General features: G+C 45.4%; 1 protein-coding gene across 2 annotated transcripts in view; it reads left to right on the top strand.

Moving 5' to 3' along the window:
- ARHGEF7 (Rho guanine nucleotide exchange factor 7) overlaps positions 1-19,408 on the top strand; it is a 184,315-nt gene that overhangs the window by 97,200 nt on the left and 67,707 nt on the right. For both annotated transcript variants that reach the window (XM_075590690.1, XM_075590691.1), the window contains exons 7-9: positions 5,761-5,855; positions 9,023-9,118; positions 18,689-18,811. In XM_075590690.1, the coding sequence (XP_075446805.1) occupies positions 5,761-5,855; positions 9,023-9,118; positions 18,689-18,811 (314 nt within the window). The remainder of the gene's footprint in view (positions 1-5,760; positions 5,856-9,022; positions 9,119-18,688; positions 18,812-19,408) is intronic.

Below are 19,408 nucleotides of genomic sequence, written 5' to 3'. Positions count from 1 at the left end.
AGAAACCCCCTTGTTATTGGTATCTTGCTGCTGTGGCCCCACTGGAGTTATAATGCTATAATTGTTTTATCACAGAGATGACGTGGCATTTTAGAGGCTGTTGGGGAGACAGTAATATATTTTCATTCCCCCCCCCTCCCCTTCTCCTGCTACCGCATGTATTAAGTTTGTAACAGAAGTTTTCTTTGAGGTGATGTAACAAAATGGGGAAAAAAAGTCCTTCCCTACGTCATATTGGCATAAGCTATTCTATATTTGTCAGTGATGGTTTGCCTTCAGGCTCTGTGTTTTATGTCACGTTACATGTGAAAGACTAGTTAACTGTCTTTGAGATGGTTTTCCTTCCCCCAGTTCCTGCGATGTCTCCCAGCTGAGCTCTCCTTGCCATTCAAAGCGTTTGTAGCATTGATTGTGTATTCTGTGTTTAAGAGCAGGGCAGTGTTCTTGCGCTCTGCAATATCTCCGCTGCACATGAGGGATGGGGCTCCTAAAGAGAGATTGGTTGTGTTGTTATGGGGTCCTCCGGGAGCAGCCAGAATATTCCGAATCCAGCTAAGACGAGAAAGGAGAAGAGAGGTGGAAGAGAGGTGACTTGGTGGTCTATGCTTTGGTGTAAAATACTGGCTGAAAATGTAACAAAGACGCAGAATGAAATGGAGAAATATAATGGAAATTATCCTTTTTACTTCTACCTTTTTGTGCATCAATATATTTTCACTAGATTTTGGCTCTCAGAGTTTTGGGCACATGTTATTTTGGGCTGGTAATATTCCTATGGAACGTTTGCTTTTTTGATCGGATATTTATTGGTAGTATGTGATTGGTTTATGTTCTGTTTTTTGATTGGCTGATGTGTTTGACTTGTGATATACGTTTGATTGGTTTTTTTTTTAGCTTATTTTTTGGCATTCTGGTTTTTTTTATTACAGTTTGTGGATAAATTTGGGACTTTGACATTTTTATATTGGGTATCTTTTGACATGTTATGGATTTGTTGCATTTTGTGCATATCAGTTTTGGAATTGGCTTGTAGTAGTAAAACCACAAACTAACAAACAAATTAGAGTAATAAAATAACAAAGACCTGATTGTCCATTATATCAATACAGGCATACCCCACATTAACATACGCAATGGGACCGGAGCATGTATGTAAAGCGAAAATGTACTTAAAGTGAAGCACTACATTTTCCCACTTATTGATGCATGTACTGTACTGCAATCGTTATATACGTGCATAACTGATTTAAATAACGCATTTGTAACAGGCTCTATAGTCTCCCCGCTTGCGCACAGCTTCGATACAGGTAGGGAGCCGGTATTGCTGTTCAGGACGTGATGACTGGCGCATGCGTGAGCTGCCGTTTGCATATTGGGCGATATGTACTTACTCGCGAGTGTACTTAAAGTGAGTGTACTTAAAGCGGGGTATGCCTGTAGATATGAAATGGAGAGAGAGGTTATAGTGACTGTTCTGTCTGTCAGGAGATGGTGTTAAAGGGATCGTGTCTATCTATCTATCTCTTATTTATCCTGGTTATCAAGCTAATATTCGCCTTTAGCATAATTTTCAACAGGTGCTGTGAAATTCCACATTTAGCTGATGGCCTAATTATTTTATAACTGATTCACACAATAGTTTATACAATATACACTACTATGTAAGTAATGTATAGTAATGAAAAAAGTTAAGGGAAGACAAATTAAAGATTGTAAAACTACAGCTCATGTGGTTGGCATGGAAACATTAAACGTGTAAATATGAATTGTAAAATTAGTGTCTGAACTAGTGATTTAGCTGAAAAGTACCCGGCCATATTTCACCTGCCCGGTGAAGGTGAGAGATAGAAGGTGTAGGGCGGGAAGGACGACAGCCGATGGTGGCGGGAGAAGCAGAGCAGGAGCGGCACATGAGGACGGCCGGTGAGGAGCGCGCTGTAGCAGCGGCTGACACCGGAAGTCTGAGACGACCGTCCTCCTGGGGATGCACCTACTCCGCTCACATGGTCTTCTCCCGCCGCCTCAGGCTACCGTCCTCCTTCTTTCTCCACCGACGGCTGCTGTCCTCCTTCTGTCCCTCCCGTTGCTGGCTGCTGTCCGCCTCCTCTGCCTCCACCACCCTGTGCTTGCCGCCATCTTCCACCGCCTCTCCCCTCCCCCCACCAAACCTACCTGGCTGGATTTCCAGATACACGGCCGGGTAATTCTTCTTATTTCCGCTGGTACCCGGTACATCACGAGTCTGAACACTTCAACAGCATTAGCTGACCTTGGCACCAGGTTTGGCTGGCCTTTTTAAATGAACACTCCTGACTTGCATTTTACCACAGAAATGTTCAACAAAAAGACTGAACTCTTCACTTTTAATTTCGGAAGATAGGTGGATGTTCAGTATGTTAATGTTTTGTGGGGGAGAAGGGTAATGTCTACAGAGCTTTCTGTTGATTCATGTGGCCGGTTGCATTAAAAAAAATACATGGAATAGCAGCACACTAGTTTTTTGTGTATGCGTAGATGTCACGGTTATACTTGGAGAACCCTGGATTCGTGGTACCTTCATGGAGATTGTGATGGCAGATACAGTAGATATGTTCAAAAAAAGGTTGGACGTCTTTTAGAAAGGAAAGTTATACAGGGATATACGTAATAAGTAAACATAGGAAGGATGTTGATTTGAGTGTGTAGTCTGATTGCCAATTCTTGGAGTCAGGAAGGAATTTATTTTTCCCCTCATCATTAGATGATATGTCACTGGGGTTTTTTGTTTGCCATCCTCTGGATCAATATGCTGTAAGTACGAATATAGGATAAAGTATCTGTCGTCTACATTTAGCATAGGTTGAACTTGATGGAAATATGTTTTTTTGTTTTTTTTTTTAAACCTCATCTATGTAACTAATATGCAAATTCTATATATATATCTATATATATTTATATATATTTATATCTCTCTCTCTCTCTCTCTCTCTCTCTCTCTCTCTCTCTGCACATGCGTTTTCAATGCATGTTCATACATTCCAGTTATCTCTTCGCACCCATTCACAGAGGACGTTTAAGTAGTGCAGTTTTGTGTCACTCGGCTGCAAGTGCAGTTCCGTCTTCCTTTCAAATCTACACTCCCTTTCACTGACTTTAAAGACCGCAGGTGCCAACTAGCCAATGTCTTCTTTGCTAAAGCCGAACTGGTTGCTCTGTGACATTTCAGAGTCGCACGGGTTTGGTAGAATGGAGCTGATTTACTGTTGGGGTCAACAATGAGGTTCCCAACAGTGAATGGAACTCGCAACAAGAAATGCTCTTATTCCTCTCTGTGTAGATTCAGATGAATGGAGCCATTCAGGGGAAATGAACAGGCAGTAGTGTGGTCACAGAATGAAACATCAAGGCGTTCCTTTAATGATTGTTGTCCAGTCGCAGCTTAAAACATCCCAGAGCTGATAAATGAGGTCCGAAGTCTTCATACATTGATCATAAGTAATGTATTTATTATCAACACTGAGACAAGGGATTGGCAAGTATGACCGCATACAAGCTGCCTGTGCACTGATAGATGAAGTGGCATTTAGGAGGCAACATTATACTGTATCTTTTACTTTGTAATCCAATTACGATAGGGCACTTGCAGTTTCCCTTTACACCCCGTACTCTAGCAAATGTACTTTACATTATAATTACAAAGTGACTCATTTGCTTGAAGAAAAGATAGCAAAGCAAGACTGTGAAAACAGTCACGTACTTGTACATGTGGTGCAGTAATGTGGTGCTAAGTGCTATGGCAGGACTCGAGAATGGTGGATCGTCTTCTCATGTTTCTGTGATCTGGTCTGTTTCATTTCAAAGGAATATACTATGTCCCGGTATTTGTACAAGGTTGATTTTGGCTTCTGCATTGCCACCCTTTACCATGTTGGTGCCTTTATTCTCCTCTATAACTTCACTATGATGATTTCAGCTGCAAGCAGGCCATTTGAATACAATTCTCTAACCTTTGTGAAGTTGATGTTCATTAATACAAAAATGCAAATAAAAATACCCCCGCGTGGGCCTGTTCACATGTCTCGGGCAGCTGCTCAACCCTGCCTTTCCCCATGGTCTTTTAGGCCTTGATTTATAGTCCGTCCGGCAGTGCGTGCGCGCTCGGTCGTGATGTCACTATGGCGATGCGCACGCCCAGAACCTGCACTGCAGGCAGGAGGCGTGGCCATGAGCGGTTCGCCCTCGTCGGCTGAACCGCTCACGTGACGCGGTCGCCGCGCGCCAAATACAAAATTAAAAATCTCCTTGGGAAAGCTCGCGCTGTCGCTCTGCAGCGTGATGTTCCGCATTTATTTCACTCTCTTCTTAAATTTGGGGTCTAAAGGGATCACCTGTATAGGTTCTTTGTATAGTTTTCAATCTGTACCTGGTGTGTGGGAAATGAAGAAGCTGGTACTGGTGTTTGTTAATTGTTCTTCAGCCTCAGGCAATGCAGACACAGGTCAAACAAAATGTAGACTGCGCAAAAACCGTATAACGCTGAACGTTTTTGTATCACAGATGTGTAAACGTCATGCTATCTGTCAGGCAAATACACAGCTGCAAGGAAGCGCCAGCCACAGTCTGGATCTCTTCACCTGGAGCAGCCTGTGCCTCCTCTCACCTTCGCTGTTATAAAATATGTGCTCACCTGTGTGGTGTTGGCACAATCCATTTTAGGACCTAGTTGAATTAATGGCAAGTTTATCCTGATTTAGAGTGTGGGACCATCCTGTAGAAGTTAATGGGAAAGTGGTAACCCCTCTTAATCACAGCCATCCTTCATGACTTGTGTCATCTCCTCTCGTGGACCTTTACAGCTACAGAAGTTTCCTTTATTAGGATTATTTATTTAAACCTTTAACTCTGTAAAAAAAAAATATATACTGTATGTATGTGTATATATAGTTACAAAATCTTGCAAAAGCGCAGACTGGTTACTCGTTAGTAGTTGTGAGCAAATGAAAATTGGCTAAACAATCAAAGCTAGAAATGTACTAAGAGACTTGTGTGTTAGATGTTGCTCACATCCCTGCCGATCCTCAGCAATTTCAAAGCTTTTAATAGAAAGTAATGGTCATGGGATTGCTAGGGCGAATCTTCTTCCTGTATGACAGACTTTCCCAGTATCCCCATCTTTTCTCTCTGACACTATCGTTTTGTTCATAAGTGGAGTAACATACAAGACACTACTTGCAAAGCAACATATTTGTATTGATATAAAGAGTATTTATTGGTTATATTATACATATATGCAGTGTTCGACAAACCTATACATTTGCTCGCCCCGGGCGAGTGGATTTAACCCCCGGGCGAGTAAATATTGGCCCAAGCAGCACACGTTTGGTACTAGGTGGCGAGTAGATTTTTTGGTGATTTGTCAACCACTGCATATATGCATAGATACATACTCGTGTATGTGCGCACACATCTGTTCTCACTAGTTACCACTTAAATTGTAGGCTCTTTTTGGCAGGGTCTCTAATGTATATTTTTATGTCGGAGGCACTTATTCCTATTATGTCTCCTAATATTTTGGCACGTGTGTGATGCGCTATGTACATGGATGGCACAATACAAAAAAAAATATATACATGTATATTGAATATGTGTATTTTGTTCAATATAGCAGCTTTCAGCATAAAGCATTTAATAGAATAAAAGATTCCATTAGACAGAATCAGAATGTGTGTGTGTGTCTCTGCTATCCTTTTCCAGTAAAGCTGTGTCTTGTTTATATTACAGGTGCTGCAAAATATATTAGAAACAGAAAATGAATACTCTAAGGAAATACAGAACATACTCTCCAACTATCTGCGGCATTTACAAACTAGTGAAAAGTAAGCTGACCTCATTTATCTCTCTCCTCATATTCCTAGAATATACTATTCCTGTGCATTCCTAGCAGTTCTGTATTTGTGTGAAACAAACATCATAAGCAAAATCTTACTCTCTACTGCTCTGTCTCTATTACCCTACAATACAATGACCGGTCATCCCTTGCATTGCTTTTACATGTTGACCTGTACATACACACTACTGCTCTGATGCACAAAGATCTGTACATGCATAGCGCTGCAGTATGTTGGCCTGCTCCTACATAGTGTTGCTCTGTATACATGTAACACTGCTCTGCAACACAATGACTGACGCACACTGCTCTGCAGCACAATGACTGGCGCACACTGCTCTGCAGCACAATGACTGGCGCACACACTGCTCTGCAGCACAATGACTGCACACACTGCTCTGCAGCACAATGACTGGTGCACACTGCTCTGCAGCACAATGACTGGCGCACACACTGCTCTGCAGCACAATGACTGGCGCACACACTACTCTGCAGCACAATGACTGGCGCACACACTACTCTGCAGCACAATGACTGGCGCACACACTGCTCTGCAGCACAATGACTGGTGCACACACAGCTCTGCAGCACAATGACTGACGCACACACTGCTCTGCAGCACAATGACTGGTGCACACACTGCTCTGCAGCACAATAACTGGCGCACACACTGCTCTGCAGCACAATGACTGGCGCACACACTGCTCTGCAGCACAATGACTGGTGCACACACTGCTCTGCAGCACAATGATTGGCGCACACACTGCTCTGCAGCACAATAACTGGCGCACACTGCTCTGCAGCACAATGACTGACGCACACACTGCTCTGCAGCACAATGACTGGTGCACACACTGCTCTGCAGCACAATGACTGGCGCACACACTGCTCTGCAGCACAATGACTGGTGCACACACTGCTCTGCAGCACAATAACTGGCGCACACACTGCTCTGCAGTACAATGACTGGTGCACACACTGCTCTGCAGCACAATGACTGGCGCACACTGCTCTGCAGCACAATGACGGCGCACACACTGCTCTGCAGCACAATGACTGGCGCACACACTGCTCTGCAGCACAATGACTGGCGCACACACTGCTCTGCAGCACAATGACTGGCGCACACACTGCTCTGCAGCACAATGACTGGCGCACACACTGCTCTGCAGCACAATGACTGGCGCACACACTGCTCTGCAGCACAATAACTGGCGCACACTGCTCTGCAGCACAATGACTGGCGCACACACTGCTCTGCAGCACAATAACTGGCGCACACACTGCTCTGCAGCACAATGACTGGCGCACACACTGCTCTGCAGCACAATGACTGGTGCACACACTGCTCTGCAGCACAATGATTGGCGCACACACTGCTCTGCAGCACAATAACTGGCGCACACTGCTCTGCAGCACAATGACTGACGCACACACTGCTCTGCAGCACAATGACTGGTGCACACACTGCTCTGCAGCACAATGACTGGTGCACACACTGCTCTGCAGCACAATGACTGGCGCACACACTGCTCTGCAGCACAATGACTGGCGCACACACTGCTCTGCAGCACAATGACGGCGCACACACTGCTCTGCAGCACAATGACTGGCGCACACACTGCTCTGCAGCACAATGACTGGCGCACACACTGCTCTGCAGCACAATGACTGGCGCACACACTGCTCTGCAGCACAATGACTGGCGCACACACTGCTCTGCAGCACAATGACTGGCGCAGACACTGCTCTGCAGCACAATGACTGGCGCACACACTGCTCTGCAGCACAATGACTGGCGCACACACTGCTCTGCAGCACAATAACTGGCGCACACACTGCTCTGCAGCACAATAACTGGCGCACACAGGGCCGCCAACGGGACAGATGGAACTGGTGTCCTGGGCTCGGAGGCTGCGGGGGGCCCGGGCCGGTCGGCGCTACAAGTTGGACCCGACCTCTGGCCAGGCTCAGCTGCCGGTTGCGGCCGGCCGCGGCTCTCCATCAGCTGCCTGTAGGCCTCTCCCCCACTGTTTCCTGAGTTTCCAACTCTGGTGCACGACGACCCTTTCTGACGTCGGCGCTCCGGATGTAAACTGGCTTCCGGTGCGCACCGCCAAAAGAGGGAGGCCCGGCGCGCACTGACGGTGGAAGCACGTGGGACACAGTGAGGGAGAGGCGAGGCCCGGCAGCTCGGCCTGGCCAGAGGTCGGGCCCAACTTGCAGCGCCGGTCAGCGGCCGGGCTACCCGCAGCCTTTGGGCCCGGCCTGAGACCATCCCCACGGTAAGTCTGTTTTTTATATATGTATTGGAGGGGTGGGGGGAGATTTAAATATGGAGAGGGGGGATTTTTTAATATGTATTTGGTGGGTGGGATTAAGTGAGAGTGGGGTAATTGACAGAAGGTGGGAGCAAGTGAGAGGGGGTGAGGGAGTGAGGTAAAGAGGGAGTAAGAGTGAGACGCAGGGGAGAGGAATACATGTGGTGGGGAGAGTGTGGGGGTGATTGAGGAAGAGGGAGTGAGACTGACGGGAGAGAAAAAACATGGGAAGAGGGGGGAAATAGAGTGGGCTCATAAGGTGTGAAATGGAGGGGGGGCTCGTCGGTTTGAAATGGAGGATCGCAATACTGCCGACTGGGGGGAGGAGGGGGTGTGTGGTAAGGGGGCCCCCAGAAGTAACGGGGGTGAGGGGCCCCCCAGAAGTAACTAGTCTAGAGATCTGTCAGCGGCCCTGGGCGCGCACACTGCTCTGCAGCACAATGACTGGCGCGCACACTGCTCTGCAGCACAATGACTGGCGCGCACACTGCTCTGCAGCACAATGACTGGCGCGCACACTGCTCTGCAGCACAATGACTGGCGCGCACACTGCTCTGCAGCACAATGACTGGCGCGCACACTGCTCTGCAGCACAATGACTGGCGCGCACACTGCTCTGCAGCACAATGACTGGCGCACACACTGCTCTGCAGCACAATGACTGGCGCACACACTGCTCTGCAGCACAATGACTGGCGCACACACTGCTCTGCAGCACAATGACTGGCGCACACACTGCTCTGCAGCACAATGACTGGCGCACATAATACTGTGGATTCCTACATGCAGCATGTTCTGTTTATTACCAGTGCTTTTGTTTGTTTTTTCCCTTTAGGCTCAATCCCACAAGTACTTCTTATTTAATGGGGAACCTGGAAGAGATCTTTTCTTTCCAGCAGATGCTGGTACAGTCATTGGAAGAATGCACCAAGTAAGTTGGTCACAGACTTCTTAATACACTTCTAAGCCACAATCCTGTATATCAGCTCTATGTACTGTAGATATTATAAACATACTGTATGTCGTTTAAAGCAGCAGTTCAAGCAATATCCTACATGTGTGTTTTTTTTAATAAATCAGTTCTGTTCTATGAGAAAATACTTGTAGCATTTAAACAATGAAAAAAAAAGAATGTTTTAAAGTCATTTGTAATGTTTCTAATGTAGGAAGCATTTCCAAAGTGACAGCCCCTTCCCCTTCTGATTGGCTCTGGCTCCTGAGCCCCGCCCTCTCTCTAGCAGTGCACCAATTGTATCTAGTAACTGCCCAGTCAATCATATTCCAGGACTACATTGCCCAAAATGCTGAATTAAATAACTCTGAGCAAGCGATCGACTCCAGGAGAACAGATTGATCTGCAGCTTAACTAATCACTTGTCAGTATGCAGATTGTATTGATGCAAATTGATGAATAGGAACAAAATAAATATAAATATATATATATATATATATATATAAATATATATATATATATATATATATATATTATTTATTTATTTATTTTAAATGTTAGTTTGAACTGCAGCTTTAATTTGAGCGGTATTCAACCTAAATGTATCAAACTAAAGTACAGATAAGTCTGTAATACCACATAAGTACCAGTTCAACTAATGATGACAGTAATATGTTCAATAAGTAAAAATGAGATAAATGATATAATAAATTGGATGTACAGGCATGCCCGGCTATACGGACCTTCACTTTACGGACCCTCGCGAGTACGGACATATTTACAATAGCACCATTCCCCTGTGTCCGTGCGCTCGCTTCGCAAGTACGGACAATTCAGCCCTGCAGACCGCCGTAGTTGTGTGACGCGCTGATTCCCCTCGACCAATTGGAAAACAGCAGCTTGCGCATGCGCCTATGAGTAGGACACGGGCACATCCTGAACAGCAATACCGGCTCCCTACCTCTACTGAAGTGAGAAAAGGCAGTACTTCACTTTAAGTATATTTTCGCTTTACATACATGCTCTGGAGCCATTGCGTACGTTAATGCGGGGTATGCCTGTATACTCTATCCCCATCACTAGATCAGTTTATACGTGGTCCTGAACCATTTATCCCCGAGTAGGAATGAGACGGGCTGCTCACATCCATTTGCTCGAGGACTCTTAATCCCTTTGCTAACACAAGAGCCTGCAGCAAATCACATTGCAGGCCCCTCTGGGATGGAAGGATTAAAGTCGACCATAGTAAAACTGGCTGGTAGTGTGATTGATGCGGATATCCAATTCTTTGAATGGCTAGTTTCGGAGTGGGCATAAATTGTGATTTCTGTGGGATTGAGAGGATTCACAAATGTTGTTAAAAGCAGGAAAATTAATTTAGTCCTTTAACTAGGATGAGCAAATGCCCCGGATTTTCGTTAAAGTCCCGGTGTCCCAACAATTTTCTTAATTTTTAAAATTCCTGGTTTTTAGCTTTTCCCTGTTGAGACTCACTTAAAAAAACGATCCAAGCCCCCCCCCCCCCTTTTTTTTCCTCGTACATGTTTGAAGCAAGGGGTCCCCAGGGCTGAACCCCATGAATTTCAGCTCCGGGGAACACCTGCTTCCAGAAATACTTGCCTCCGAAGGGGGGGGGGGGGGTGCCGGTATCTCCTGCCGTTTAAAGCCCCGGTCACATGGGCCAATAGGAAGACGCACCAGGTGATGTCACAGCTTTCTATTGGCCTCCAGAGCCCGGGAGCTTTTGAAAAGCGGCCATAATGTGAACCCTAGAGTGTCTCCCGGCACCCACTACGGCAGTGAGTATCTCCGGAAGCAGGGGGTCCCCAGAGCTGAGAATGGGGTTCAGCTCCCGAGACCCCCTGCTTCAAGTCTGTATTAACAAGAAAAAAACCCCTTGGATTGTTTCTTTAACCCTTTCCAGTGATGTGGTTTAGGCGAGAGAACATATTATTACTGAATCCCAGCGTTGTGGTGTGTGATTGAAACCATTATATGTTACATTCCTTGGACGTGGCCTCTAGTGGGAAAAGCAGAAACCCGACCAAATCAAGTGATGTCATAAATAGGAAGTTTGGTCCAATGCAGGGTTTGGGTTTCCTTCTGAAATTGGATGCTATTTAATGTAGGGTCTTTATTTCCCTGGGATTTTGTGTGTGCTTCTTGTGGGGAAGAAATGTTACATTTGCACATAACTGAAAAATAATTAGTGGGGGTGAAGGGGGGGGGATATAAAATGTAGTATTTCTACTGCTAAAAGGGATTGCTTTGTGTACCACTATGAATGTAGGCTCCCATACTGGACCCACTTTTTTTCCTGCACTTCTATTTAGTCTTTTATTGAAATTATGCAAATTATACGAGGAGTTGTAGCCGAGATGCATTTTTATATTATGTGTAGCACACGGTTTTCCTTTCTTTTCTTTTTTCCCCTTTAAAAATAGAAAATGCAAACATGCACTGTCATTTTTTACAGAAAGTAAAGCAAAATCTATTCCTATTTTTAGGGATATATGGCAGGCAGAGTTTCATGCAGAGGAGGTAGCAAAACTTCTCACGGAAGATTATACCCTGAGTTCCAGAGTCGGAGAGAGATTAAATAAGTAGAATATACAGATTCAGATAGAGAGTAAGCTGCCCGACTCCCACAGTCACATTGAAGTCTGACAGACACAGTTGATGATGAGGCTCTAGTGACAGAAGAGGCTCTGGTGAGGGGAGAACAGGCCAAGATTAAGTCCTGCGACACAAGCCATATATTCCCTTGAACTATGTACTGCTCAGGTCTTCAAGGCGCTGTGCTGAATGCAGAACGGCTAGGGAGCCACACAGTGCCAGATTAAGACCCTCTAAGGCCCCTAGGCACCAAGACTTTGGGGGCCTCCCTCCTGCAGCGTCACGGCGCAATGACAACACAACACTGCAGGAGGAGGGCTGCAACGGAGAAGGTAGGAGACACCCCCCTCTCTCTCTGGCCTAATGGAAATGGGAAGATTTAAAAATATGAGAATCTGCTTTAAATAACCCTTGTTTTAACCTTGGACTAGAAAGATGTCTGTCTGTATAATTATAAATATAATAGTTTACATTTTTAAATGATTGTCTCCTGCACTGTAGAGCTTACACTGTTCCTACAATACTGTGTCTGCAGGAGGAGAAATAGCCAGAGGGGAAGTAGGTGCAGATAGGAGAGACAAGGGCATTGTGTGCAGCTGGCAGGGAGAGGGGCAGTGGGTGTAGCTGGGAGGGAGATGGGCAGTGGGTGCAGCTGGGAGGGAGAGGGGCAGTGAGTGCAGCTTGGAGGGAGAGGGGCAGTGGGTGCAGCTGGGAGGGAGAGGGGCAGTGGGTGCAGCTGGGAGGGAGAGGGGCAGTGGGTGCAGCTGGGAGGGAGAGGGGCAGTGGGTGCAGCTGGGAGGGAGAGGGGCAGTGGGTGCAGCTGGGAGGGAGAGGGGCAGTGGGTGCAGCTGGGAGGGAGGGGCAGTGGGTACAGCTGGGAGGGAGAGGGGCAGTGGGTGCAGCTGGGAGGGAGAGGGGCAGTGGGTGCAGCTGGGAGGGAGAGGGGCAGTGGGTGCAGCTGGGAGGGAGAGGGGCAGTGGGTGCAGCTGGGAGGGAGAGGGGCAGTGGGTGCAGCTTATGAGGGAGAGGGGCAGTGAGGGGAGGCTGGGGGGCATATGCGGCCCCCTAACCTTGGTGAATCCTGTGGACTTAAAAATAGCTATCATAAACTTTCAAGAAATACTTTATAACCAAGCTATTATCACTTGAAGTTTGGCGTTGTTGCTATGTGTTCCTTGTTTTATGTGAGTCAGATCTCCAATAACCTCCTCAAAGTGTATTATATATGTTCTGCGATATTTGTTAGTGTCATTTTGATATTTAGTTTTTCACATCAGGTGCAGTATTGGAATCTCTGTATATTTTAAAGAAGCAAGCCAAGTGACACTTAAAAACAAAATATGTACTTTTTGTTTTAATAAACACAGCCTTTGATACCTTCATTGAAAACAAATTACCTAAGCTGCCTATCGATTTGATTCTCCTGTGATTGATCCGCAAAATCCTGCTTCCCAGAGTTAACTAAATGGCTGCCTTTCAGTTTCAATTAATCCTTCAGTCAGTGTAGCTCAGCAGCTACAATGTATTCTTATATTACTAAGGTAACATTATCTATTGTTACAGTTTTGCAGCTCAAACTGCTGGTAAAATTGGCAACAAATGATCACAAACAGGAAAGTGTTACAAAACTCTTGCGCTGCTGGGGAAGCGCTAAATCTTGCTATAGAAATCACACGATGCTCGGTATATTAAAACTCATTAAAATGGCATTGAGTTTAATAATAATTGTAATAAATTGCAGTAGGTATGATCTAACACCACAGCACGGATTTATTTAAACAGACTCACATGTACAGTAGTAGGGTGTTGCAGGGATTGCTCCTTAAAAGGCTGCACCTTTACTTGTACCCTCTTGCTGCCCAGAGCAGTGAGTGACCATTACTCACAAGGAAGTAATTCAGAGTTTTTCTAGGGAATACAGTGAAAATACAACAGCACCACCAGGTGGTGAATAGTTAACATTACAGAAGACTCAGAACTGCAGTTAGGAACAAGACATGCCTTTGCTTCAACTGACCTAAAAACACAGATCCTCTTCATTTTCCTTAAATTAATTATTTGGTAACTGTCCAGCTACACATGGCCTATTTTTAGACATTGTTTTCTCTTTTATCCTGCAGTGTGTGCGTCTGTCTCTGTGCGTCTGTCTCTGTGCGTCTGTCTCTGTGCGTCTGTCTCTGTGCGTCTGTCTCTGTGCGTCTGTCTCTGTGCGTCTGTCTCTGTGCGTCTGTCTCTGTGCGTCTGTCTCCTTGCATCTGTGTACAAGTGATTTATGATAGCCACTGTAAAAACAATTTATTTCACAAATCCAAAGAGATCCTCAGATAAATCATGAGAAATCTGCCATAGGTCAGCAGGCAAGTACAGCTGTAATTACATTGTGTCAGAGAGCATACTTTTGGCAAGAGTGGTTTACCAGGGATAGGAAGGGAGAAGTGAGAGATGCATTGTATAAGCACCACTATATACTCAATGGAAAATTACTTTTCACCGGTTTGTCATCATGTTATTTTTACTGTACCTCTTTTACTCATCTGTCTGTTTTCAGTGTTCACAATGTATTTCTTATTGGTCTCTTAGTTAATGTTTCAGGTAATTAGATTATCTGAGTAATTTAAGGCCATACTTATACCATATACAGGCAGTCCTCGGTTATCCGACTCAATGCGTTACTCAAAATGGCGTTGGATAGCGAAACGTTGTAAAGCGAAACACGTTTTCCCATAGGAACACTGTTTAAATGAAAGGTTCCGTTCCTGAAGGCATTTTTAACACTAAAATACACAAAATATTTTACGCACCAATAAGATATGCAGCACACACATAAATTATATAGTGCATATACTGTATTATATATAATATATTATATAATATAATATAGTATAATATATATATTATATACACATGAACAACTTTGCAAAGCATCGTAAGAGCGTTGGATAAGCCGTTTTGGCGTTGTAAAAATGAACATAGGTATGCATTGCATAGCGTTGGATAAGTCATTCGTTGTAAAACGAGGACTGCCTGTACAACTTTTTATTATCATTATAATACTCCATGTTTACATTATAGTAAATAAGGCAAACAGGCTTAATTAAAAGGACTGTTTCTGCTGATCATTAAACCTAAATACTGTATACCACATACCACCCCCATCCTCTTGAACACGCTGGCATGTGAAGGGGTAGTCCAATATTGGACTGTAGTAACATACAGATGTAGAAAGACTTGCTGTTCTCGGTGCCGGGTTCATCTGCGGCCGCCAGATCACTGCCCAGAAAACAAAAAGGGGCCTGGGAGGATTAACTCTGCAGGGGTCCCTGCTTCTGAATTAATCCTGCCTGGCCAGCCACCAGTCTGGGACAGCTGCGCAGAGGAGTCCCAGAGAGAAGCAGTCTCTCTCTGTGTCTCTCTGAAACAGTCTCTGTCTCTCTCCTGCTCAGTCTGTATCTCTCCTGCCCAGTCTCTGTCTCTCTCTCCTGCCCAGTCTCTGTCTCTCTCTCCTGCCTAGTCTCTGTCTCTCTCTCCTGCCCAGTCTCTGTCTCTCTCTCCTGCCCAGTCTCTGTCTGTCTCTCCTGCCCAGTCTCTGTCTCTCTCCTGCTCAGTCTGTATCTCTCCTGCCCAGTCTCTGTCTCTCTCTCCTGCCCAGTCTCTGTCTCTCTCTCCTGCCTAGTCTCTGTCTCTCTCTCCTGCCCAGTCTCTGTCTCTCTCTCCTGCCCAGTCTCTGTCTGTCTCTCCTGCCCAGTCTCTGTCTCTCTCCTGCTCAGTCTGTCTCTCTCCTGCTCAGTCTGTATCTCTCCTGCCCAGTCTCTGTCTCTCTCTCCTGCCCAGTCTCTGTCTCTCTCTCCTGCCCAGTCTCTGTCTCTCTCTCCTGCCCAGTCTCTGTCTCTCTCTCCTGCCCAGTCTCTGTCTCTCTCTCCTGCCCAGTCTCTGTCTGTCTCTCCTGCCCAGTCTCTGTCTGTCTCTCCTGCCCAGTTTCTGTCTGTCTCTCCTGCCCAGTTTCTGTCTGTCTCTCCTGCCCAGTCTCTGTCTGTCTCTCCTGCCCAGTCTCTGTCCCTCTCTCCTGCCCAGTCTCTGTCCCTCTCTCCTGCCCAGTCTCTGTCCCTCTCTCCTGCCCAGTCTCTGTCTCTCTCTCCTGCCCAGTCTCTGTACCTCTCCTTGATGACGTCAATCAGCACAAACAGAGGGGGTTCAAGGGTGCATTTGCACCCCCCAAGAATTGGTATTGCACTTATAGAGGCACAGCGCTCTTCCCCACGGCAATGAACTGATTGCTGTGGGGATGAGCAGCCCTCCTCATCTGCGTCGTGTGACGTTGCATAGTCATGGTGATGCGACGTCACATGATGCGTTGCCATGACCACGCGCTGTCACGTGGCATTGGTGACGCGTAGACATGGCAATGTGCTGCCATGTGACACAGTGACATCATGAAGACGCTGCGTTGCATGACGCTACGTCGGTGTGTGAAGTGTTTACCTGCCCTCCCCTATCAGAGATTCTGATTGTGCTCCTGACGTAGATGACAGAATATGGATATCTACGTCAGGAGGGGGACATACTATAGGACCATATTCGGTCATTAAGGGGGTTGGACAGGACATTTAAATCCTTGGTTAAGTGCTTAGAATCAGTTCATGCTATAAGTTCTCCCTAGTACTTCTCTGCCTCTGGTAGTAAGAATGAGCAGTGGGCTGCTGGACTTCAGAAGAAAACCTATGGACTGAGCTGCGTAATCATATCCAATGTGATCTGACATGAAATTCACACAGCAGCGGCAACAACCTGTCCTCTCCAGGTGAAATTCACAGAGGGAATAAGCAGTACAGGTTGTGGTCATTTGCTGTCACAGTTGCCACACGCTGGGGCTTTTGAAGTTGCAACCCTCCCGGCACCAATACCCTGTGTGCAAAAGAAACAGGACAGTCATTATGGGAGCACTGCGGATCTTGTTACTTTTCTATTCTGCAGTGGATGCAAATTTTAGGTCATTTTCTATCTGTGAACCTATTTACATTTTCAGATTCAAATATCAAATGAAGCCGTTAAGAACCCATGTGTATCTTCCCCAGAGTGAGAGACCTGGGTTGCAATTCTGCAGCTCAGTGTATCTGCACATGGTTCAGCTCTCCAGAAAGATTTTTGTTTTGGTTGTGGGCAGTTTCTGTTCTATTGATGAAGAAGCAGCGGCAGGACTGAGTGGGATGAACCTCTTTCACTAAATATCTTGGGGAACTGTTTTATTAAATCGGCAATCCATACTGTGTGTGTGTGTGTGTGTTTTGTTTTTGTATTTCCTATCCTGTTTACACCAGGTGATCCTATGTAGTTACACTGTGGAACTCTAAGCTCCAAGGACCACTGATTTCTGAGCTTTCATTTTGAAACTCCCTTGCAAGAATTGCAGACTGGCAAAACAGTGTGGCCCCTGGGAAAGCTGTGACATCATCATAAACTGACATTGCAGCTTCCAATTGGGTTATGTTTTTTTTTTTTTTCTTGCAAGTACTGGCAAAAACTGAAATATACCTGCAAGCAGGAGATCTCTGGCACTTGGAATGCTGGTTCAGGGTCAGAGGACCTAAAAAAAAAAAAAGGTGAACATTTGGGGGAGGATTCAAAGCAGCGATGAGCCTTTTTTTTTTTTTTCCTGAGATTTTGTTTCTTAACAGATTTAGACCCGTGTTCCTCTTGAGCTGTACCGTGCTGTTTTTGGCTCGGTGATGTTCCCGTTTCCAGAGTTTCTTAGTAGTTTAGTTGCTTGTGTTTTCTCTCAAAATAGCCACCAAATGTTGTGGGTTCAGTGGGCCAATAGGAAGCTGCAATATCTTTGGAGAGATGGTGTTGTGGCTTCCTATTGGATAACCACGGAAGCCATCTTTTAAATATCCAGAGATAACACGGGCAAGAAAACTGGTGACTGTCGAGAACTGGTGGATCTCCGGTGCTAGAAATCACGTGTTTCGGTCTCCGGAGGACCCCTCCTCTCCACCCCGAACCCCTAGTTCAAATCCTGTAACACAAATTCAGTCCACAAATTGGGTGGGATCGCTGCTTTAAGCACTATAAACCATGATACATTTACTCTGCATGTACTTTGAAATTGCTGAGATGCATTGCCTCTTTAAGTCTACAAAAATGACTAAAACAAAAGATCTGCAGAGGGTGCCCTAGTCTGTTCTCTGCTAGAGACGGACAAACCTTTGCTTGATCTCTTCCTAAGACGTAAGAACAGTTCCCCATACAGATTTATTTTTTTTAGCTCGCTAAATGTTTAATATGGATGGGAAGCAGGGGGGCTCTGGAGCTAAATCCCACACATTTCTAGTCACGGGACCCCCTGGTTCCAAAGACACTTACTGGGAAATGTGCCGCCGTTTGCTCCCCGCTAGGGGAAATGAAAGGGAGGTTTAAATCTCCCGCCTTCAATAAGAAGCCGCAATGTCACCTGCCAAGGCTTCCTTGTGACCTGCATGACGTGGGGTATGTAAACAACCAGGGAATACCAGGACCCCTTCCCTGGTAAGTGTCTGGAGGACCCGGGAGTCCCCAGAGCTGATCCGCTCTGGAAACCCCCTGCTTCCCACCCATGTCAGACACAAATGCATTCAACTTCCAATGCACCTTTTTGAAAATGTCTCAAACTGTGGACCTAGAAGACTTGATGATTGTTCAGTAACCCCCTCAAAATATGCGCACGACAAGTCTCCCCTGCAATACTGGGGTTGTCTGTCCCTAAAATACTAGCCTTGCATCTACAAATCTCATATTTATTAATGTATTTCCTTCACATACCTGCAAAGGACTGCTAAACATAGTAAAGCGATTTATTACATTTCTCCACATGGCTGCTAGTGAAATGGGTCAAGCTCTTGTGATCTTGAGCGATGTTACCAGCTCCTGCTTGGTCTTGATTGTCTTCTCTCTCTCTAGGTTACCAGAAGGCCAGCAAAGGGTTGGGGGATGTTTTATGAGTTGGATGCCTCAAATGAAGAGTTTGTACCTTGCTTATTGTGCCAACCATCCTTCAGCAGTCAACGTCCTCACACAGCACAGGTACGCTTGCTTGCAGTAATAGTACTACACGTCAGCCTGTGTCACATCTTCTAGAGTGGTCATCAGAAGTCATAGCCTTAATTATGCCAATGGATTTTGCTATGTAACCTTTTAATGTCCTGCAGTTTAGACCAAAGTTAGACCAAAATTGTGGCATATGTAGTCACTTCCTCTGTCACTTTATATACCATGCATCTGTAGCAAAATATACCACTGAGAAGCACAATTCACTCTCTCCCTCCCCCGCCCCCATCTCTTAATTTCCTGCTATAATGGTATAAAAAATAAATAAGACTGCGTGTGTGTGCCGAACATGTGCGTTCTAAGTAAAACTTCTTTGTGTTTTGTCACTGAAAATTTATTTTGATTTTGATGTTTTTGATTGAATGAAAGACTTTTGAGAGTATAATTTATTTTATTTATTTTTCTGCAGAAATTTCTATAGTATCAGTTGGAATACATGATACAATTGAGTTATGGTACTGTCAGGTTTGGATATAAAAGTACTGGTACTGTCAGGTTTGGATATGAAATTACTGGTACTGTCAGGTTTGGATATAAAATTACTGGTGCTGTCAGGTTTGCTTATAAAAGTAC

This window comes from Ascaphus truei, chromosome 3, assembly GCF_040206685.1.
Source record: "Ascaphus truei isolate aAscTru1 chromosome 3, aAscTru1.hap1, whole genome shotgun sequence".
Taxonomy (NCBI): domain Eukaryota; kingdom Metazoa; phylum Chordata; class Amphibia; order Anura; family Ascaphidae; genus Ascaphus; species Ascaphus truei.
This window is presented reverse-complemented; position numbering and strand designations above follow the sequence as displayed.